General features: G+C 41.0%; 1 protein-coding gene across 5 annotated transcripts in view; it reads right to left on the reverse strand.

The window, feature by feature from the left end:
• Nucleotides 1–573: 573 nt before the first annotated feature.
• The window catches only part of LOC149184411 (uncharacterized), a 90,849-nt gene continuing 67,708 nt past the window's right edge, over nt 574–23,714 (reverse strand). For 2 of the 5 annotated variants that reach the window (XM_089417467.1, XM_089417468.1), the window contains 2 exons: nt 1,009–1,113; nt 574–910 (listed from right to left, as the gene is read on the reverse strand). In XM_089417467.1, coding sequence (XP_089273593.1) covers nt 892–910; nt 1,009–1,113 — 124 coding nt within the window. In that variant the 3' untranslated portion in view covers nt 574–891. Of the gene's footprint in view, nt 911–1,007; nt 1,114–1,525; nt 1,634–23,714 lie in introns of those variants that run through there. The other 3 variants (XR_016257258.1, XM_089417466.1, XM_089417469.1) reach the window with 3 other exon arrangements.

The following is a 23,714-nucleotide window of genomic DNA, read 5'->3' on the forward strand; positions in this document are numbered from 1 at the left end:
GAAAACAATTAATAACCAAATATATATGACTAATTTTTAACCATGTTATAAGATACTATAAATTAGCTACTAATAGTCGTATATATTCAAAATTTAGTCATCATTTGTAATCACAAATTTATCATTTGCATTAGTCATTTATATTTTTTGGTAGTATCATATTCATTATATAAATTACTACTTTAGTACTTTATATTCATTTCATTTATTTTCATTAAAAATCATTATAAACAACTAACTTATTGTTCAGATTATCTTCCGGATACATCGCATAAGGATTCTTTTTCATCGACGTTTTGAACCATCAACAGTGGTTCATCTTCAGGATGTGAGAGAATTCACCTATAGTCGTATATTCATTTTATGTGTTCATCATTAATAAACATAAACTACTAATTTATTAGTTTTAAATTGATTTTATGTTTTCATTATTAATCAACATAAATTAATTAGTATGATTTTGCAACTAAATTAAAAAAAAAATGGCATACAATGTACATGTTCGTATAATATGAAAACGCAAAGTTACATATGTTAATTACAATACTAAGTAATATCAAGTGCAACTATAAATAATTCCAACCACATAAATTATATTATATAAAATGTCAAGTATTACAATATGAGTTTCCAACTTAATATTGGTTGGAGTACAATTTGCACATGAAATAGTGTTTCATCACTTCAAAACATTATCATTGTGTTGCCAAGGCATTGTAGGTGAATTCACCAACTCTGAAGACTTGACCATTAGTCTTTATGTGTGTGTCTTATGCGGGATATTGGCTCTATGGGTACCAGTAGACCAGTTCTCTTCTCTTTCTCTTTAATTTTCATTTTGTTGCTCTAGTGTTATTGTTCTCCTCTTTCTTCAATTCCTGCTTCTTACCATCAATACTGAGTTCCTTTCCTGAAAAAATAAATACAATGCAAAGTATAAGACATGAAAGTCAATGAACATTGGAATATAAATTAAAGTAGACTATAAAAGATTTATATGATATATACCTCAACATCAGTAATATTGTTAATGTCATTTTTCTCCATAAAAGCAAGAAACTCGAACAAGTTTTCTTTAGTTGGGCAATAGTGGCCACTATGTGGCCAGATGACCTATATAAACAAAGCAAATAAAATGTCACCATAGAATAAATTGTGTACCTACTATGTTTTCAATGTACAACATTTGTTCATGAAATGTTATCTTCAACTAAAGTAATAAATGTAAATAGACGCACACATTTCTATCCCAATATTTTGAATTCCCATGCTTATGGTACATTGCAATTTTGATTTTATCCAACATAATCAAACACATCGGAGCTAGCAATTTCTATTAAGAATGTCTCATGCTCCACTTTTGTAGTTGTATCGTTTCCTCTAGTTATCTTTAAGAAGCAGTGACACTTCAACAATAAAATTGATCAATAGAAATCTAATGGGTGGAGCAAAGTATTGTTGATACAAGATTACAACAAGAAACTAAAAAAAAATAAGACAAGACTTTGTAAATTGCGATACTAACTAGGAATATAGCTTCAACATAGTAATCTTCAATTGTCAACGTACTATTCTGGGGGAAAAGGAATCCAATTCCCAGAAGCCAACAAATTATGTATGCCCCTTGTTTTCCCTGTAATTAATTGAGCAACATTAGCACATGCAATTTCCATTTAGAATCTCTGAAATGATTCTATAAATATTCAAAGCAAACTTAATGTTACTCATTCATTTTTCTCTAATGCAGACAAAACTAAATATGCTAACTTGTTTTTGAGCTGGAGAATTATGTAATTCATTGTGTCCAAAATCATTGCTTATTGTCGTGACAAATTTTTTTAATGATCAGGCAATGGGACTATATTTGATCAGAAAACATATTTTTCAGAATATATTCCATTTTTCTAATTCAAAGCTAAATTTCCTTATGGTTTATGACGTTCAAACAAACTAAAATTTTTTTCCTTTAACAAGTCACTATTGTAATATATTACTAAACGAGCAGCTACGTAATGAATTTATTAGTGGTGGAATACTAATAAATCAAAAATACATGCAAGAAATAACACCACTATGTCCTAGGAATGCCAAGTCTTTATCCTCTTGGTTGGAAATATTACTTCATGAAAACAACATATTTGACAGAGAACTTTTCTGAAACTAACCAACACCAGTGTATCCAACAACAATGACATTTCTATTGGCATGCCCTCAAAATGTGTGGAAGTATCAAACATGCGTACTGCACTTCCCTATACACACTCCTCTTTCTTCATATGTCTTCATAGGAAGCCCTCAAGTTCGATACTCTTGCAATTACTGCTACAAAGTTCTAGCCCTAAAGGCACTGAGATTTCAAATAGATGAATGTACTGTATCTTGGTTCTAAAAGATAGACACAGTGATGGAAGCATCCACTAATCCTAAGCTCGATTATATGTCTCTATGAAATAACATTAAGGAAAATATTTTTATAAAGCTTTAGGTCCAACTCAACATGGACAAAGAAACAATGTTTGACTTAAAATTGGGCACGACTTAAGAGTCAATTCAGGAAATTTGGTCAAAAGAAAATAACTTGGACAAAGATTTTATTTTTTAACTGTCAAGTTTTACTCGATTCTTGCCCAAGCCCAAGTCTAATCATGAGATAGGTCTGCTCAAGTCTGAGTTAGACCTTGAATTCTGTCCAAGTTAAGCTTCGACTCCATCTGATCTGCTCAGATTTAGATCCCAACTGAGTCAGACTAGCCAAGTAAGCTCAGTTGAATCTGGTAACTATGGCTACAAGTATCTTTACCAGTTAAGGTAACAATGGCCCAAACCTGATATGAAAAATAAATACAATGTGATGAATCATTTCTTATGATTTAGGATTGATACATTTCAGATGATGGAAATGTTATGTTGTCATGTATGGATAGGGTTGACAAGGATATGGTGAAATTTTCAAAGGCTGCAGGCTGTCACAAATAATGGTATGGTAATTCAAGACCAGTTGGCTTCCTATGATCAGTTTTGATTATACTTATAGGACCATTTATTGCAGATGTGTTGGAAAAGGTATCAAAAGGTTTGTGTTAGGTCATTTTTTAGTTCATATATTGTTAAAATTGGAAACTAGGGTCAAACTCCATGTGGGTCTTCTTATTTATGGCAGCTGATATTTTTCTTGGATTCCTCTCATCGAGAGGTGTAGGATTGATCTAAAGATCATGCGATTCCGACATGTATTCATGGAGATATGAATTTATTTATGTTATTTGACAATTTGTCAAGGTTGGCCAGCAACCAAATTACCCCAACTTGTCCTCAATGTTTTATTATAAATAGAAGAGGTCTTCAAGTCATTTTGTACACACACTTCTCCTAAGATCTCTCTCCACTCATTTGGGTTTGGTGGCTAGAGAGATCAAGAGGGAGAAGCCCTAGACGCAGTGAAGAAAGGGTCTTCTAAGAGAGCCCTAGACGCAGAACTAAAGAGCCCTAGCCGCAGTCTTATGGGGAGATCTTTTTGCAGGTAAGAGGAGATCTATACACTGTCAAGAGGGAGTTATATTCACAGCTCAAGGAGGAATTCTAGTCGTTGCTCTAAAAGGAGATCTAACCATGCCCTCAACGCAGTCACAAAGTATGTATAGCTGCTATCTTGGAGGTGCCCTAATGTCCTAAACACAGGCCTTATTCCGTAGCAACAAGAGGCCTAATCAACAGCCCTAATCTGTTGTCAAGAGAGACCCATACGTAGTCTTGTGAAGCTCCTATTTGCTGTCATCAAAAGACCTTATACGCAGCTCTCTTAGCCTCAATTGGAGAGGCCATAACCACCAAAATATGAAGGCCTAAAGCCGTAGTTATAGGAGCCCTTATCAAAACATGTAAGGGACCCTTAGACGCAACCAGAAAAGTTAACTTAGCCACAACAAAAAGGAGTATCACATCAGCGTGAAGGGTCACATTGTTGTAGGTGACAACATGGTATAATGCAAGGTTGTTTGGGCATCTTAGCGTTGTTCTTGAGCTCGATTTGAAGGGCAGAAGTATCCACAGAAAGGAGGAGCTAGGGATTTCTTTCTAAGGGTTCTTTAGATCACTATTTGAAGGGATCAAAGCTACAGTCCACTGCTGGGCTACGCCGCAGGACATAGCCAGCGATTGGAGGCCTTTTAGTAGTTGCGTTCAGAAGGTAAGCAACCCTATAAGGCAGCGTATCATTGGAGGACTGTATGAAGTCCATCCATAGTAAATAGATGAACTGCGGGGTGTGTTTAGGGTGTTGTAGCACTCAAAGCCTGTGCCCTAACCAGTGACCAGGTCTGCCATGAAATTCACCAGTCCTTGCAGCTTATGAAAGGTACCATATTAGCAGCCTTGTCATGATTAGTGAAGCAATGAAGGAACTGCATATCTTCAGTACTTGATATCAGAATTGCAACCTCATTGTGTCATTGTCACGAAGAAGATCTTTGATCTCCTATTTGGCAAGTCAAGTATTTACTTCAAATCATTATACTCTATCTCTTTCTCTCTGCTAAACTATTAAAGAATATAGGAAGAATTGATCAAGGGTTTCCCCACATTGGGGTTTGTCCCTGGCTGGTGCCACATCTTGTGTCCTCTTGTCTTGGCTTGTCTTCTGTTGTTTATGTTTATGTTCTATCTGCACTTTACTATCATGCTGATGTGATTGCTAATCTGAATATTGTCATTGGGCTAATATGAAAAATTGAAGTAAATTGCTCTAAGTGTAGAACATACCAAAATTTAACAAATATTGTTAAAATTGACAACTAGGGCCAAAATCCATGTGGGTCTTCTTATTTATGGCAGCCAATATTTTTCTTGGATTCCTCTCGTCGAGAGGTGCAGGATTGATCTAAAGATCATCCGATTTCGACATATATTCATGGAGATATGAATTTATTTGTGTTTTGTGACAATTTGTCAAGGTCAGCTAGCAACCAAATAACCCCCTCTTGTGCTCAACGTTTTAGTATAAAAGGAGATGGCTTGATAGTTATTTAGACACACACTTCACTCTCGATTTCTCACCACTTGTTTTGGGTTTTAGTGGCAAGATAAATATAAGAGGATATAGCCCTAAATGCAAGTCTAGAAGGAGACCCTATACGTAGCAAAAGAAGGATGCCCTAGCCGCTATCATAATGAAGCCTAGCCGCAGGTCTTATGAAGGTTTGGCTGCAGTTCAAAGGGAGATCTATCCACTGTTTAGGGGAGCTTCAATACGCAGCAAGGTAGCCCTAATCTTGGAGCCCTAGCCGCAGATCTAAGGAAGGGTTATAGCCCAGCTTTGGAGGAGCCATAGTTGATGTAGTAACATGCCCTAACCGCAGTCTATTCATAGATAAACATAGTCATGATGCCCCAACCCTATACATTGTTATGGAAGGGTTTCTAGTCATGAAGTACAGCCCGAAGACATAGCAAAGAGGCTAAGACAACAAGGCAGTTTGGGGACTATGTTAAGTGCTCATTGAAGGATATACAAGCTACTGTTAGGTGGTCGAAGAGCTAGCTTGAGGGTCGAGTTTCAACGGAGGATAACGCAGATTTGTGGGGTAGTTTTAAGGTAGCTTATATATGGGTTTGTGTGGTCCGTAGGTACAGGAGGAGAGTTGTTATTGGAATCATAAATGTTGATGTTCTAGACATGTTAAGTTGTTGTTGTGCTAGGTCGTAGACCATAACACCACAGTTGGACTTGCGTAGGGTAGCTAAGGACTGTCATATCAACATAGCAAAGGAGGGACTATCCTTAAGTATGCCACAATCCTTCAAGGGCTATTTGGGAGTATGATTAGATGACTTTAAGGCTACAACCATATGCCCTAACTAGACAATCATAATTAGCTATATGCAATCAAGGTTGGAGCAGCTAGGATCAGTTTGATGTTGTTGCCTATGTATGAGGATTGGTAGGACTGTCTTGATGGCCCAAACAGTCCTTGATGAAGGCTGTCCCATCTACCATCCAACGCAGCAAACAGAGACCCTAAACAGTGACCTTATACAATCCATGATAAGATGTGACAACAAGGTGCAGCATGAAGTTTGAATGCTGCTCCATAATGATGGGCATCATAACGAAGTGTAGTGTAGCATGTTGTGTGCTACACAATGATAATAAATGCTACTATGAGATGCAGCATGATGGGCACAGTGAGGTACAGTATGAGGTAGCACTGGTAGGTGCAGCATGATGATAAGGTGCAGTAGTATGATGTGTGCAGCATGGTAAAGAGGTCCAACATGATGATTGGGTGCAGCACAGTGAGGTGCAGCATAGTGAGGAGCATCATGGTGATGGAGTCACCTTGGATCAGTGGAAGCAATATGCCTTCCACTCAGCTCAGATCAGCTACCTCTTATGTTATCTTCTTAGAGAATATCTATGCTCTTATTTAGATAAGTCAATATGTTGACTTCTGATGTATATGTACCATCTTTCTCTCTCTGCTGAACTATTGAAGAACATATAAGAATTGATTAAGGGTTCCCCACATTGGGGTTTGTCCATGGCTAGCACCACATCTTGTGTCCTCTTGTCTTGGCTTGTCTTTTGTGATTTATGTTTATGTTCTATCTACATTTTACGATCATGCTAAATGTGATTTCCAATCTAGAATTGATATTCAGCTAATATGGAAAATTGAATTAAATTTGCTATCAGCATAGAACATACCTAAAATTGACATGGTATCGAAGCTGAAGTGAAGACAAATCCCAAGCAAGAGTGAAAGAGAAATCACCAAAGACAGTTGGAATACTTCTCCTCCTGTCTCTTTGGGAATTTGGCTTATTGATTGTAGTGCTTCAAGGCACTTCATCAGATAGAAGGAAGCTATCTCTAATTTGGTAGAGATGGAAACAATCGTGGAGATTACTTGGAGTCAATGCCACCCATCCCGGAAATGGTGTAGGGAATGTTACCCCTCAATTGAATGAGGGTTACACGATTTATTTACAAGAAGTTCTTTGTGTACCTGATCTCAAGAAGAACATAGTGTCAATTTTGGCAATGGAAGTCAAAGGTTTCAAGGTGGCATTCATCAATGGAAAGGTATGTGTTTAAAAAAGGAATTTTTCAAGATGTTTTTGAGTTCAGGGTTGGAAATTTGTATCAAGTTGCAGGAAGCCCAGTGAGGACCATGTCAGTTGACACATCTCGTCTATAGCACCGAAGGTCTACTTATTATGAGGCCCTATCTGACGTGATTCAAATGGTGACAAGGATGCCTGAATTCAAGAAGAGCATGAAGGTACATGTCCAAGATGTACTAAAATAAAATCTTACAAGGGGACCATTCCCCTCATGTAGCAAGTCCACAGGTTCAGAACAACTTGAGGGGTTGAGATTCATGATCAGGAATCTCATGTATATAGGTTGAAGAAAGCTCTCAATGATTTAGAGCTAACACACCGGGCATGATATGAGAGGATTGATAGCTGTCTGATGAAGCTGAGATTCACTAGGAGTGAAGCCAATCCAAACCATTGCTTGAAGGTTGTGGATGATAGACCTCTCATACTGGAACCTTATGAGGATGACATCTTTCTAACAAGTGCAGACCCTCTCATTTGCAAAAGTAAGAGGGAGTTGGATTCCAAATTTGGAATGGTGAACTGCAAGCCCATGACTACCTCGATGGAGCTTAACTTTCAGAAGTTATGTGATAGTGATGTCGGACTTGATTTGGAAAATACCTCTGAGTTTCATAAACTCATTCTAGCATTAATGTTCTTGGTGAACTCTCGTCCGGATATATGTTTTGCAGTTAGAATGTTGAGCTCATACATGGTTGAGCCTCACTAGATTGGTGCCAAGAATCTTTTGAGATATCTTCGGGGCACAATCTCTCATGGATTAAGATACACTGTCGGAAATGTGAAGCCGCATGATTATTCGAATGTTGAATGGGTAGACAATGTGGAGGATCACAAGAGCACTTCTAAGTGTTGGTTCTCTTTGGGTTCTGCTACGATACCCTCGATGAGCAGGAAGCAGAAGATGGTTCCTTCGAGCCCCGCTAAGACCAAATACATAGCTACGAGTATGACCTTGTTTGAAGCTGCCTGGTTGAGGAAGCTCTTCAGTGAGCTGTTTAAACACATGATGGATACCACCATGATCTTGTGTGACAACCAGAGGGGGATTCGTTGTTGGGGAATCTCGCATTCTATGATCACTCCAAACATATAGACATCAGGCACCACTTTATCTGGGATATAGTACATCGATGAGCAAGAAGGCTCCATCGCATTGGGACTGATGTGCAAGTCATCGACATTCCATCGAAGCCCCTAGGAAAGGTCAAATTTGTGACTTTCCAAGAACGACTAGGAGTCATGGAGAGTCTCTCTCCTAAAGGTCCTATATGATATGGACATTGAGCTCTGGGAGCTCCGGGGGGCTTGGGGGTACATCGTGGAGCGATGAGCAACCATAGGGTGAGTGGCTCAGCCTTCCCCTAGTGGTTTGCTATGTAGGCAGGATGAGTGGTTCATCCCTCTCCTGTCGAGACACAATCATAGGGTGAGTGGTTCAGCCTTCCCCTGGGATACCCCTTGTGACATGTAGGCAGGATGAGTGGTTCATCCTTCTACTGAGACATCCTACCCATTGTTATAGACATTTTTGTGCCCTACAAATCCAAGCATGAAATGTCCATAAACCAAGGGCTCCTAAGTCCCTAAAAGTGTTGTTCTAACCCCTAAAGGAACAAGGTCAACATATTACAGCTTCTCCTAGAAGTTCTCCACCAGAAACTACTCAGAATCGGTCAAAACAAGATCATTGCAGCTGCTCCACTGGCTAGGTGCGTTGCATCTCACCCAAATGCACTGTGAGGGTGCATTGCATTTCAAAACTCCCTTCTGTGGGGTGCGATGGGCGAGAAATGACAAATGGCAGTGTCATTCCGCGAGGTGGAGAGGCAATGGAAGCTTCCAGAATCTTCTCCTGTGACACTTGCCTCACTGAATTCGACCAAGGATGAGTAAGAGGCCCTCAGTATCCAAGTGGAAGCAAGAACTGACAGAGAGAAGACACTAATCAAATCACAAGCTGACTCATCCCCCTTACAGATATCTATATATGGATCCCTCATCCCAGAGATCCAGAGGCTGGAATTTTGCATATTGTAAGGAATTGTTGTTGGTTTCTAGAGACAAAACATCAGATTGTTGGGTGATTTATGCTTTGTTTGAGGTGAAGAGGGGCTTCTTTGCTGGGAGGTTGATGCTGGGTCGAAACCACTGGTTGTAACTCCTCCTGGATCTTTTCTTGTTTATCAATAAAAGTTATTTGAGTTTTCCTCCATGCTTTTGTATCATTGATGTTTGTTACATTTGTATGGCCAATTTAAATCTGATCCTAAGTTGTTTATGAATATAGATCCATGTCTTTGTATAGTGCTACACTTCTGTGATCTTGCAGGTACTTTGTGAAGCTGGGCGTGCTAGGGAGCAGGTAGCTGGAGACTATCAAAGAAGAGAGGGATTGGATCAAAGGATTAGCGCAAGACAGAGGTTGGTTCTTTCTATTCCTCTCTATCTATAATTCATAAAGGAAATACAAAAGTAGTTTTTCTCTGTTTGTTTCTAAGGCAGCTGTCACACCTTAGTGGGATAGAGCAGTTCTATATAGACACTTTTCCCTGTAACAAAATGGCGACTCTGCTGGGGAGGTAATTAGTTTGTTTGTTTATCATTCTTTGTTGGTTGTTTCATAAACTTACAAGTAGCATTCGAACTGTATTTGCCATAACAAATGCAAAGTAGATAACTGCTGCTTCAATCCATTCACTGGATCTGTTTATGATTTAAACAGCTGATTCACAAACTATCTGATTGCCCTTATGATAGCTCTTAGATCCTCCTTAGGTCTACCCCTGATTGTTGCATTACTGATTGCTTTTTTACTCGGCCAAAAACCAAGAACTGAACTGCAAACTGTGTCCTGAAACCTGAGCAGAGTCTCGTTTCTGGCCCAGCGCAGGTACTGTTCAGAGATTCTGAATTTCAGCGCACTTCCCGAAGGGACAACCTGCGCTGCATTTCAGATTCTCTGTGTTACAGGTGCGCTGATCAGACTAGCTCTGTGCAGCTGTGGCTTCTGTGGATCATCCTTTCCATTTCTATTCCTGAATTTTGCTGCCTGTGATCAGTATATGTCTGTCTGAAACTCCTTTTCCTTGCTGTTATTCCGCCTCCTTTGTACAAAAGAACTGTAGATGTTTTTGTGTGTTTGTTGAGCCGTTTACAGTTTTCCTTTGCAAAAGTAGCATAGTCGTACTGTCGTCCTTTGATTTGAATTTGTCGCAAGTGTCGATTTCGATCATAGGAGAAAGTTTGATTGCTGTGGATGGTCGATTATCTTGTTACTATTGCTTTTGGTCTGAATTTGTAATTTTCTAGTGTCTAAAACAAGTATTCATTTCAAAACCGTAAGGTGTCGTAATCATCTTTATTTTTTATTTCGAAAAGAAGCTTGTTTATGTTTGTCGCTTGAAAAAGAAATTCAGATTTGTACATCAACTTTCTTTTTAGCATCAATACTAAGAAAGTTGAAAACAAATACATGCATGTGCATTTGCATATAGACAGTCTGTTTGGCTTGATTTAGGAAAGTGCATTTACAGTGTGCTCTTTTCTCTTTGTGAAAAGATTTTGTCTTTCTTTTCCCTAGTAGCTAGGATTTTCATTGCACAAAAGAGATAAAAAGTTTGTTTATCATCTTTAGATTGCATTTTAGGAATTACATCTACATCTCGTGGTGAACCCGAAAGGCAAACTTCATAAACAAGATCAACTTAAAATAAATTCAATGAATCTAACAACGCTTTGGAACTTAACGCACAACATTTAGAGGTCTAGGCTAGAGACGTATTCCAGCGTCGTAAAGCCTGGTAACTGTTGTTCTCACTGATGGTTGGGTGATTCCTCCACTTTGAGACGATAAGTGCCAGTACGGACTTGTGCTCCCACGTACCGTCGAGTATATTTTGGGAGACCCCTATAGGCTTAAATCCTTTATCCATAGGAAGCCGTGTCTGTCGCCCTATCGATCGCAATGCACTGAACACAGCATTCGGGAAGATTGACTGCCGTACCGTAAAAAGTATTCTGCAGTTTTGTGATTGGTTTGGTACTCCCTCTACCTAGACTTCCAGAGCAGTCCCTTTCGTTCCTTTTCAGACTCCTTAACGGAAAAGGTCCATCTGAGCACTTGTCACTTCAGGCTCATTAAAAATCGAAGGAGACTAGAGTCATCTTTTGTTTTTTCTCGACTCTTAAAAACTGAAAAAACAAGTTGTGTCAAAGCGTCTAAAATTCATTTAATTCAGAAACATACTTCCCCTTTATTTTAGTTGATCGAGTAATCCGCAATCGTGGAAGAAAGTCAATTGAAACCCCGTCGTTCGCGGAGGCTTACGAGTCAACCGTCTTTGTCTCCGGAATCGAAGCCAGTACGGACAAAGCGAACTCGTTTAACCGGTTCTAAATCTCCTATTAAAGTTAGAACAAGTGTTCCAACGACATCAGAGACTCTGGTTACTCCAAACATTTCTGGAATCCCTACCTCTACAGAAGAAGTTCAGCAGCTACAGAAGGACAGTGATATTGATCCTGGTCTGAGAGTAAACACTTGTGTTACCGAACCAGTTCCATCTACAACCGGTTCGGAGAGTCTTGCTCTTCAAACATCTGTCGCTGCCAATTTCACACCTTCTTCGGCACCAGAAATATTTTACGGACCTGACGGTCTTCCCCTTCCACCTGGTCTGATTGCCATAGAAGAAATTGTAGGAGATCCCCAAACAAGTACTCCAACGCACTTTGGAGTCGGGATCACTCTATATCCTTCTTCGTCAGAAGTTAGTCTACCACCAACGAAAGCTCCTGTAGAATCGCTAGGTAATCTTTTGGATAGACTACAAATGTCTGAACAACCGTCAACATCTAGGATTGTGTCGTCTGACACAGCGACGACAGAACTCCCTGCTATCACTCCGACAATGTTCGCCGGTGTACCATCTGTCCCGACTAGCTCCTAGCCGCTAGAAGGAGCCCACTCAGGGGCTATTTCGACAGTATGGTCCGTTCCTGTTTGTTCGTCCGGAATAATATCTGGAAACTCTTATGTTGAGTCTCACCAAATTGATCCGTTTGGAGGTCAATTTGGGCAGTCCGGCCCTCAAGGGCAAACAATTCCCTTGAGTTCTGGATTACCACCGTATGGGGGGCAGTATGCCCTTTCATTATCCCCTCCGGGAGGATATCCATACGGGAGTTCGCAACAACATTCAGGTTATACTGGAATCACCTCAAGTGGTTGGGTACCTATACTACCTCAACAACCAAGAGTTGTATACTCAATGCAACAATGCGTACCTATGTCGAATATCCCGACTACGCCAGCTATTATGACGGTGTCGCAAGTTCAAGCGCTGCCTGTTGTATGCCAACCTCAGGTTTCTCAAGTTGTAATGCAACAGCCCCTTGACCCTGCAACTCAACCGTAATCACCGACTAGTGGAACGACACAGGTTCAGACGGGTACAATTACCCCTCATCTTGGTCAAACTGTTAGTATAGGGCAACAGCACATGGCTTCACAACCATGGCTAGTGCAATACCAACAACCGCAATTCCAACAAGTATACCAAGGTTCTGAGCAACAAATCTTTGCTAATAGTGGGCAGCCGTACATTCAAAACGGTCAAAATCAACCATTTTACAATGGTCATGCCCACCAACCTTACCAAAGTTACCAGCATCAAATGCATTATGCCGGTATGCAAAGACCAACTGCTCAGGCAATCCCATCTTACCCTGGGTATGCTTCACCTAATCTGAATCAAAAGTTACCCTTTGTGGTAACTTTGGAGTTACCTGATTTAAATCGGTTAACAAACGATCCAATCGCTTACGCCCCTTGGTGGCCAGCGATTCTACATAAACTTCCATCAGATATTCCTAAATTTAATGGAAATCCGGGTGAAGATCCATCAAATCACGTGATGACCTTTCATCTATGGTGTTCATCAAACACCTTAAATGATGATTCGATAAGACTTCGCCTCTTTCAGAGGACGTTAACGGGTCCGGCGGCAAAATGGTACATCGAATTGCCTAGAGCTTCGTTCGACAACTTCAGTACCTTAGCCACAACCTTTTTAACCCATTTTCAGTTACCAATAAGGTACGAAACGGGAACAGAACTTCTTACCAACTTCAAACAGACAACGGCCACTCACATATCTGATCATATACATGAGTGGCGACATCGTCGTAGAATGGTAAAAACATACGTCCCCGATCAGCTCTTAGCTGAATGGTTTATCAAGTCATTACTGCCTTCCATCACGGAAGATGTGGCAAAGGGGGGAGTCGTAACAGAAGAGCAAGTTATCGCTCGTGCGCAGTATCTAGACTTGATTTACACTCAGTCCGGCACACTCTACGATAAAATACCTGACGCCCCTAGACCGGAATTCTCAATTCCTCCTACTCCTAAATCGAACAATGACTCTCATGTCGGCGATGGCGTGATTGGCACAACAGACACGAAATCGACAAAGGCTACATCCAAAAAGGCCCGTAAGATTTCAAGTCAAAATGCAAAAGAAGAACTTCTTGCTTCGGAAGTAAATGCCGTATCGACAGATAAAGGCAAAGAAACCAAACAACCAGGGAGCAAGAAGAAAGGCAAAGGGAAGAAGAAGAAACAGGAGGAGTCATCGCCTGAAAAATCTTCTTCAAACCCTCCTGGAGATAGGAAACCAAAAAATCCATGTCTCATATGCGATGAAGATCATTGGACCACAAATTGTCCACACAGAGCTGAGGTTAAAAAATTCTTCAAGAATTCAAAAACCTCCGCAGTGTTAACTGATCCGTTTCCAAATCCAGGAACAAATCTGGTTGAAAGTGAAAATGCTTCCCCGTCTCAAGTGCTAATGTTATCGGTTTCAAAACAGCAAAATGATGCTTTGATATCGACTAGGAACAAAGATTATGGGAATCCACAGCTGTCGAACAACAAGGATAAAGATCAACCTAGTAGTTCGACAACAACTTCGACAGAAGTTGCGCCGCCTACCATTCCTGAATTGACAATAAAACCACCAAAGGGAGTAGTACACAAGTCGACGTTTAATCCCCGTGCTAGAGCGGCACAGCATTATAATATAGTGGAAGATTTGGCCCAATCGCCATCCGCTATGTCGACTCTTGAAGTACTACAAAATTGCCCATCCCAAAGGCAGGCTTTATTATCAGCTATTGGTGGGATAGACCCAAAGGATTCCAATCTTGTATCCTTCGATCATAAAGGATACGATCCTCAATTACCAGCTCAACTAGCTTTCCTTTTTCAAGTGAAAGCCCTCAACAAAACTGTTCATTGAACAATTATTGATGAGGGGGAATCTACATGCATTATGTCGATGAGTTGATGGAAAACTTTAGGATCTCCAACCTTGTCGCGATCTTCGACGACATTAAAAGCATTCGACGGAAGGACATATACCCCATATGGTATCCTAAATAACTTGAAAGTTGAACTAGGAGGGAAAACGGTAGAAATAGATGTTGAAGTAATCGATGGAAATCTTGATTACAACATCCTACTAGGAAGGCCATGGATATATGCTATGGCGGATGTTGTGTCGACCTATTTTAGGAAGATTGCATTTCCCTTTCAAGGAGGGATTACAATCGTCGATCAACAAAACTTCCTCCCCAATGGTTCTCAAGTTACAGGAAGCATTCCCATGATCCATGGAAGCCCCGATTCGCTTCAGAATATCGAAGTAGGCCTACTAAAAGATCCTATACTAATGGGAACTTTCACGCTTCCACCTCCAATCAATCTGGCGGAAGTAGCGTCGATAGGAACCTGCAACATGATATCTTCTAAAGAGATCTCAGAAAATGATATCGACATGGATCATGCAGTGGTTTTGCCCCCAAGCCCAACGGAAATATTGTAGCAATCAATGTTCCTAGCATGGGAGGCAAACCCAAATCAACGCTCATCAAGCGTTTGGATAGATAGGTCTAAAGAATATGGCACCCCTTCAGATCCTTGGTCGCAAGTGCATGTCAGCGACGAAGGAATTGTCCAATCAATGGCAATTGAAGGAGCACCATGGAATGATTCCCACCATCGTTCCCTTCTTCCAGATTGTGGAGAAGATACTCAAGATGACCTTTATCATCCTTCAGTTTTTGATTTTCTATCAAATATTGTAAACACGGTGGATTCTGAGTGAAACTTGTCCAATATTGAAGAGACTATCGCCATAAATATCTCGACCAAAACAGATGTTGTAGAGAATATTTATGTCGGCAAATGTTGTTCTCCTTCAGAACTAGAGATATATAACGCTCTTTTTCGCTAATTCAGAGATGTCTTTGCTTGGTCATATGATGAAATGCCAGGCATTGACTCGAGTATCGTTGAACAGGAAATTAAGATGTATCCAGATGTCAAACCAGTACGACAACGGCTACGGCAGGTGCACCCCAAGAAAGCCGCTGCCATTAAGGCAGAAGTTGAAAAACTTCTCCATGCTGGTTTCATCTACCCGGTTCCTCTAACCGATTGGGTATCGAATATTGTCCCTGTTATAAAAAAACAAGGAACAATTAGAGTGTGCGTCGATTATAGGGATGTAAATCAAGCTTGTCCAAAGGACAACTACCCTACACCCTTCATTGACCAGATAATTGATGAATGCGCCGGATGCGAAATCTTTTCATTCATGGATGGATTCTCCGGGTATAATCAAATAAATATCCGCCCACAGGACCAGTCAAAGACTGCATTTATTTGTCCGTGGGGCACATTCGCATATCGAAAATTACCCTTTGGTCTAAAGAACGCAGGGGCGACGTTTCAGAGGGCAATGAATTATGCCTTCCATGACATCAAAAACATCGTTCAACCATACCTCGACGACCTTTCGGCTCATTCGCGAAAGCAGACTGATCACCCGCAGCATTTAAGAGCAATCTTTATACGTTGCCGACAATACAAGATACGACTCAATCCACACAAATGTGTATTTTGCGTAAGTTCTGGTCGTTTACTTGGCTTTGTAGTCTCAAAGGACGGGATTCGTCTCGACCCATGTAAGGTCCAAGCAATCATAAATTTGCCTCCACCTTCGAATTTTCTTCAGATTCAGAAACTCCAAGGGAAAGAAAACTTTCTGAGGAGGTTCATTCCAAATTACGCCGAACTTGCTAAAGGTTATACACGTCTTTTGAAAAAGGAAGTACCCTTTGTCTGGGATCAAGTTGCGCAAGCTTCCTTTGATGCTTTAAAAGATTCCCTAATGAAAGCAACATTGATGTACGCTCTTGATTATCAAAAAGATTTTAACCTGTATCTGGCTGCAGCAGATACGACCATCGCAATGGTTTTAGTTCAAGAAGTCGATGGAATTGAACATCCTATATATTATTGAAGTAAAAACTTAAATGATACAGAAAGCAAATATTCTTACTTTGAAAAGCTAGCACTTGCAGCTGTTCAAGCGATACAGAGATTTCGACACTATGTCCTCTTTCGGAAAACTACCATTCTGTCAGATTGCAACCCCGTGACTTATATATTGTCGCAACAGTTGCTGGGGGGCAAATATTCAAAATGGATAGCAATACTACAAGAGTTTGATTTGGAATTTGTAAAATCCAAGTCAAAGAAAGCTCTAGTTTTCGCAGAATTATTGTGCGATCTTCCATCGTCGTCTAACGATGAAACATCCGAAGAAACAATCGTGGATGAAAGTTTGTTTCTGATATCTACAAGCAATGAGTGGTATGGGGATATAATCATTTATCTCCAAACCCAAAAATACAGGCCAAACACCTCCCATTCTGAACAAAAACGTATTCGATACCAAGCAAAAGACTACATGATCGTCGGTGATACACTTTACCGTCGTGGTATCGATACAGTTCTGAGAAGGTGCCTCACCCATGAGGAGGCCGAAAAAGTCCTGAATGATTGTCATTCAGGCGCGTGTGGGGGGCATCAATCTGGATATGCTACGGCGCAAAAAATATTACGAGCAGGATACTTCTGGCCAACAATGTTCAAAGATTGCATAATCGCAGTCAGAAGTTGCCATGCTTGTCAAATTTTCGATAGCAAAACCAGAAGACCACCAGCACCTCTGCAACCAATAGTTGTTGTTGGGTCATTCGCCAAATGGGGCATCGATTTCATGACATGTAACCCCACCTCGACCGGGGGGCATGGGTATATCATAGTCGCAGTTGACTATTTTACCAAATGGGCCGAGGCGATGCCTACATTAGATAATACTGGTGAAACAGCTGCCCTCTTCTTTTTGACTTTCGTCTGGTATGGATTCAGATGGTTCATCTTCAATGACAGATACTTCGGCCGACCACCTGAGCGGGCCAGCCGGATTTTCAACTGGTGACAGACTCGGCAAGAGTTTTTTATATCCAGGAGGAAGTCGTAACAGTGAAACCGGACGATCATCCAAAACTCTTTTAGCTTCGTCTAAGAAGGGACAACGGTGGACGACATGATCGCCTTCGTACAGTTTACAAGGAAATCTATATTTTCCTTTTTGTCGTGGGGCTTCACTTTCACTAGTTGACGGTGTGTTTTCAACATGATCATCAGAGGTTGACGACACCGGGTTGTGCAAACGAGGAGACCAGTCCCTTAAAATCCGAGGGATGCAAGGACAATCTCTGTGAAAGTGGTCTTCTTTGCAAATGACACATGGCGATTTAGGCCTGGTCGGTGCAGTGTGTGGATTTTCGTTAGACGACACTCGTTTGCCCCCATTCGCTTTTGGCTCCTTCTTCTTCTTCTCTTTCTTCTTCTTTTCCTTCTTCTCCTTAGGATCTTGACCTTTGTCTTTACCAGCCCCGTCAAGCGAAGAGGAAGGACGACAGGAAGAATTAGAGGAAGTAGAAGGTTGGTGGGTAACTTTGGACTCGTCTAATTGCTGATTCGACCGAAAGATTTTGCGTGGTGTTCGACGCCAAGTCCTTTATTCACACCACGTGAATTGTACTGCAGTACCTTGAGGGTCATTATCATTATCGGTGATTCCTCTCGCACTTGTTAATAGTTTACATCATTGACTGGTAATCAAGCGATGTCTTTCCATGTTCGACTTCAGAACATTTCTCACATGGATCGACTTGTACTCCGAGTGAAGATCGGACGAGATTGAAGACCCCGGATCTAGTTTCATCCATCCGGGCTGCGATATATATTCAGGGAAATAAAAGCATTAAATGTACATCATTGCTGCACAGATAATCATCCACTCAAAAGGATGATGGCTCTATCAGAATCATCAGTCTACACTCAGACGGTTGTCTGTCCTATGTACATGAAAATGAATTTATAAAGCTGAGCATGGGAATGCCTGCCTCAGCTAGATCATGAAAATAGTATGAAGATAATGTATTGTATTGTATCTTATTACAGGTCTCCTCCCAACATTGAAACAGCTGCCCTCTTCTTTTTCAATCATGTAGTCGCCAGATTCGGCGTACCGCAGGCCATAGTCACAAATCATGGATCGCATTTTCGCAATCACATGATGGTCGAATTAGCTGCCAAACTAGGGTTGTCTCACGACAGCTCTACTCCATTTTATCCGCAAGCCAACGGACAAGTTGAAGCAATCAACAAGGTCCTCAAACGCATGCTGCAAAGGATGATTGGAGTTCACAAAAGAAGATGGCACCTAATCCTGTACTCAGCTTTGTGGGCTTACCAAACATCGGTAAGGAATGCAACCGGGTTCACACCTTTCCAACTGGTATATGGCCTGGAAGCAGTCTTACCAATCCAGTGTGAAATCTCGTCTCTCAAACTCGCAATTGATCTCCTCCCCGGAACTTCAGAAGAAGAAGCTCGTTTCTTGGAATTAATCCAATTGGATGAAACCCGTCGTGATGCCGCTTTGGCTAACGAAGCCCATAAAAAACGAGTCAAGGTGCAGTTCGACAAAAATGTCAAACCCGTGTCTTCTCAGAAGGTGACTTGGTCTTACTTTACGACCAAGAATCTGATAAATTGGGAGTAGGTAAATTTAAGTCTTTATGGATGGGTCCCTATATTGTTAAACGAGTGTTAGCAAAAGGAGCCTACAAGTTAATGGATTATGACGCAATTCCGTTGGCGCAACCTCGTAATGGGTTGTAGCTCAAGCGTTACTATGCGTAATGGTAACCTGTATGCTTTTGTTATGTTTTTGTTTTCGCTAAAGTGTTTATTTTGGTCAAGTAATCCACTTTTTACATTTGTTGCAAATGTCAAACCTATTGGAGTCATGTGTTGGATATGCCAACGGAGCGAGTCGTAGTTCGCGGAACCTATCCTCCGCAGCCTGGGCCATTTTTTATCCAAGCGGCGAGTTAGTAAGTTTCAGAGGTGTATGTATTGGTCGATCAACGAATAACATCGCTGAATATAGCGCGTTGATAGAACTTCTCTCTGATGCCATCACACATGGTATACGCCGACTAATTGTCAGGCTAGACTCACAATGCGTAATACTACAACTCACTGGTATCTACTCTGTCCGAAATCTAGCTATTTATCGCATGTTCCTAAGGGTTAAGATTTTGGAAAGACAATTTGATTTTATTCAATATCAACATATTTCCAGAAACTTAAACACATTAACTGATTCATTGGCAAATTATGTGTTAGATAGACATTTGCAACATTTATAAAAAGAAACACACCATCAATGTTTGCATGTGGATCATGTAGCTTAACCGAAATAAAACTCCGAAAATCAAAAATATATATAACTGTTTATGGTTTACACATAATGTTATATAACCAAGACAAAATCGGTCAAATGACCCAAAAAACTCAAAATGCTAGGGGGCACCCTAGTCTAATGATGCTCGTTATAGCAAGTCACAGCCTGTGCGATCATGCGTAAGAGACGAGTCCATCGTCTGGGCACACCAATAGTATGTCGCTGTAACCTCAAAGGTATCTCGTCAGTCCTCACATCTGGAATACCAAGAGTGAGGCCCTCAACCTGCTCCTGTAATGCTGTGAGAGTCTCAGCCATGTCGAGGTCGCGAAGGATAGCCCTTCCAACGGCCTCTCCTGCTGGGACAGCAGCCGGTACTCTCAGGCGAACTACTGGACGAATAGGACCAACATCTGCATGTACACATGAGTTTGATTAAAGTCTTGATAGAATAAAGCACAAGGACATTATAAACAAAAAACGATAAACAGGAATATGGTCAAAGATTTTACCAATGGAGCCCCACTGCTCGCCATCCGGCAGTACTAAATCTATATCACCCGGAAGTCCATGCCAACGTATGGATACTCAGAATAAACCATCACCTGACGATCAAACCACCTGAAGAAGGTATCAGAAAATGAAATCTAAGACTGGCCAGCATGCCTAGACATATGGTCAACCCATCTCTGCATACGTGGTTCAGTAGGAGAAGGTAAATCGAGTGCAATGTACTGCGGCTACATCAGTGGTATCTTCTCCAAGGCAAAGGCGGTCAAAATAGAACCATACCCAAAGTTCTTCAACCTCCCGCTCTTTATCTTGGTCAACTGTTCTTTCATCACAAGAAGTACTGCGTCGCACCAGTTGAACACCTTCGGTTGGAGGCATTCCAAGGCATGCTGCATGTAAGATCGGTTGGCTACATGAAGAGCCGCACCACCGGCCATCCTACCAAAAGTAAACAGAATAGTCCTGAGGGACCTGTCAGTAACATCACGAATGATGATCTTGCCATCTTTACTCGGCTGAGATCCTTCTCTGCAGTACCGGTGAACATAATCTCTCATAGAGTCGCCTCCTCGGGCCGAACCTGACAAAGAGATGGGGGCACCCCGCCTCGACAAGCCAGTCAAGAAATAGATGTCTACCACAGTCAAGGGGATAGATTTTCCCCTGATCTGGAAAACCTGATTGGTAGGATCCCAAGCATCGAGCAAATACTGCAGTAAGTTGATCTGCTGTCTCATGCTAGAAATGCGGAAGAACTTCAGCAAGCCACAGTTCCGCAGCGCGTTCACCCTAACTGGATCATTAAGGGCAAGCATGTCCTCTTCTTCATGCTCACGTTCTCGCCAAGTAATGGTCATCTTACTCCAAAGATCTCTAAAAAACAAACAAGAGAGGAGTTAGATCTTGATTTTGGTAAGAAACGGGCAAAATTTCCATCAAAAATTGTGCATCAAATTCCCTTTTTGCACCCAACGCACCTGCAGCAGTGTTCTAGGTGCATTGAATGTCAGATAGCCTTTAGACAGGCCAACATTCAACGCAGTTTTCGATACACTAAGGGTGCGCTGATGGCAGAACGAGTTCTTTAAACCCGAGGGACTTAGAAAGGCTAGGAATCAAGCTCAAAATGCAAAATGGAAACCATGAAATGAAAGAGCTCAGGTCTAGCTCCTACCTGGTCCAGACGGCACCGAGAATCGTCCACAGAATCTCCCGAAATCAGCGGGTGAAAATCAAGGGGGAAAGGCACCTCCAAATCTCCAACAAACCAAGTTCAAATGAAATGGTAAAATGAGAGGTAAAAAACACTTTTTCATTACTTTCTATGTAGTTCAAAGTAAAATATTGGTGTTCTAACTCGTTTTCAAGCATATATTGTTCATTTCTGACTAGTTTGATGAAGAAGTTGAAAATACAGTACGATCTTTGAAAGGAGAAAGCTATTTATGGTAAAGTCAAAACAAGACCATCTGATCGAGCAGTGTTACCGCAAGGTTCAAGCTCGTTAAAAAATAAACCCGCATCGAGCAGTTTTAGCACATAGTTCAAGCTCGTTTAAAAATAAACATAAGACATGAGCAAATGTTTCCACCCGCGTTTAACCTTGTTAAAAAATGAACTATATCCCCGGTAAATAACCATCGTGAATGTAGTACTTCAGCCATTAAAGCCTTGGTCTTGTTTGCACCGTCACCTCCACTTTTTCATTGGCCGATCATTCACCTCCATTTGATTGTTTACCCATTTTGAGGAACAACTGCGAAGAGTGATTTCACTAGCCATCCTTGTGACACTGCCGTAATTGGAGAATTCCAAACCTTACCTGGAATCAGCTGCTACCCGTTTTATCACTCGTTCCTCAAAAGACGAGTCTCCTTTAAGCTCTTTTCAACTGACTCGTAAAATATGAAAATATTACCGAGCCATTGGCCTCTCCAACTTGTTAAAGGGACAGGAAGTACTATCCCTCCTCTAGATTTTAATATTTTTGGACCTGAGGGATTATTACACAAAAAGATCGAGCGCTTGTTTTGTTCGGCTCGTTAAAACTATCGAAAATTCATCCCTTCTGTATTGTTTTATACTTTTTCGGACTTAAGGGATTAGATGACGAAAAAGGAATGCTGGAGTTACCTTTACGTTCCTTTTCAGACTCTCTAAAATTGAAAAGGACTGAGTTATTTTTGTCGTTAAACTCGTTAAAAAGATTAATAGCGACAAACTTGTCTTTAGACGAGAACGAGTTTCACTATCGCTAGGCTCGTTAAAACATAGCGATGGGTTTGCCCGAAGGGCAAATTATAGAACAAGCATATGTTATCCTCCTCAAGCTTGACAAAAATAAAGAGGTACTGGTAAGCAATGACTGGGGAAAAATTGGGGAGAAAACCCAAAGAAACTTTGTTGGTAGCAAGTCGCTCTTGAACATGACACTTCCACTCCGTGTCCGAGTCGGGTTGGGTTGTTTCATTCACCGGTCACATCACCATGGTCACGCCATACCATCCACATTTGGAGTTAATGCTACCAATCCATCACATCAGTGTCGCCAATATGTTCAAGAGAAGTCATCCAGAGAAGTCACCTGTGTCTCACCCACTACCATACCTTATACTCCATTCTTTCGTGACCGCCACCCTGAACCTTATATCACCAGATCATTTTCACCTCCATCAAAATCATTTGCTCTGTTCCGTGTCATTGATGTGGGATTCATTAAGGCCCTCCTGTGACGGATCACTTCTTGTCGACATCAGCTCATTATCCAAGAAGTTGATCTAGGAACACCCCATTCAGTACTTTGAAGCTTGCATGCCTCAATGGCAAGTTTCTCACTTCCGGCGACAGGTTTACATCAATGGCCTTCGACCAAAAGATTTTACGTGGTGTTCGACGCTAAGTCCTTTATTCACACCACGTGAATTGTACTGCAGTACCTTGAGGGTCATTATCATTATCGGTGATTCCTCTCATGCTTGTTAACAGTTTACATCATTGACTGGTAATCAAGCGATGTCTTTCCATGTTCGACTTCAGAACATTTATCACATGGATCGACTTGTACTCCGAGTGAAGATCGGACGAGATTGAAGACCCCGGATCCAGTTTCATCCATCCGGGCTGCGATATATATTCAGGGAGATAAAAGCATTAAATGTACATCATTGTTGTACAGATAATCATCCACTCAAAAGGATGATGGCTCTATCAGAATCATCAATCTACACTCAGACGGTTGTCTGTCCTATGTACATGAAAATGAATTTATAAAGCTGAGCATGGGAATGCCCGCCTCAGCTAGATCATGAAAATATTATGAAGATAATGTATTGTATTGTATCTTATTACAGGTCTCCTCCTAGCATTGAAAGAACTTCGGATCCTCATAATAAAGCA

Source organism: Pinus tabuliformis, chromosome 3_2, assembly GCF_031772625.1.
Source record: "Pinus tabuliformis cultivar Carrire ecotype Pingquan chromosome 3_2, CPIR1, whole genome shotgun sequence".
In the NCBI taxonomy this organism is placed as follows: Eukaryota; Viridiplantae; Streptophyta; class Pinopsida; order Pinales; family Pinaceae; genus Pinus; species Pinus tabuliformis.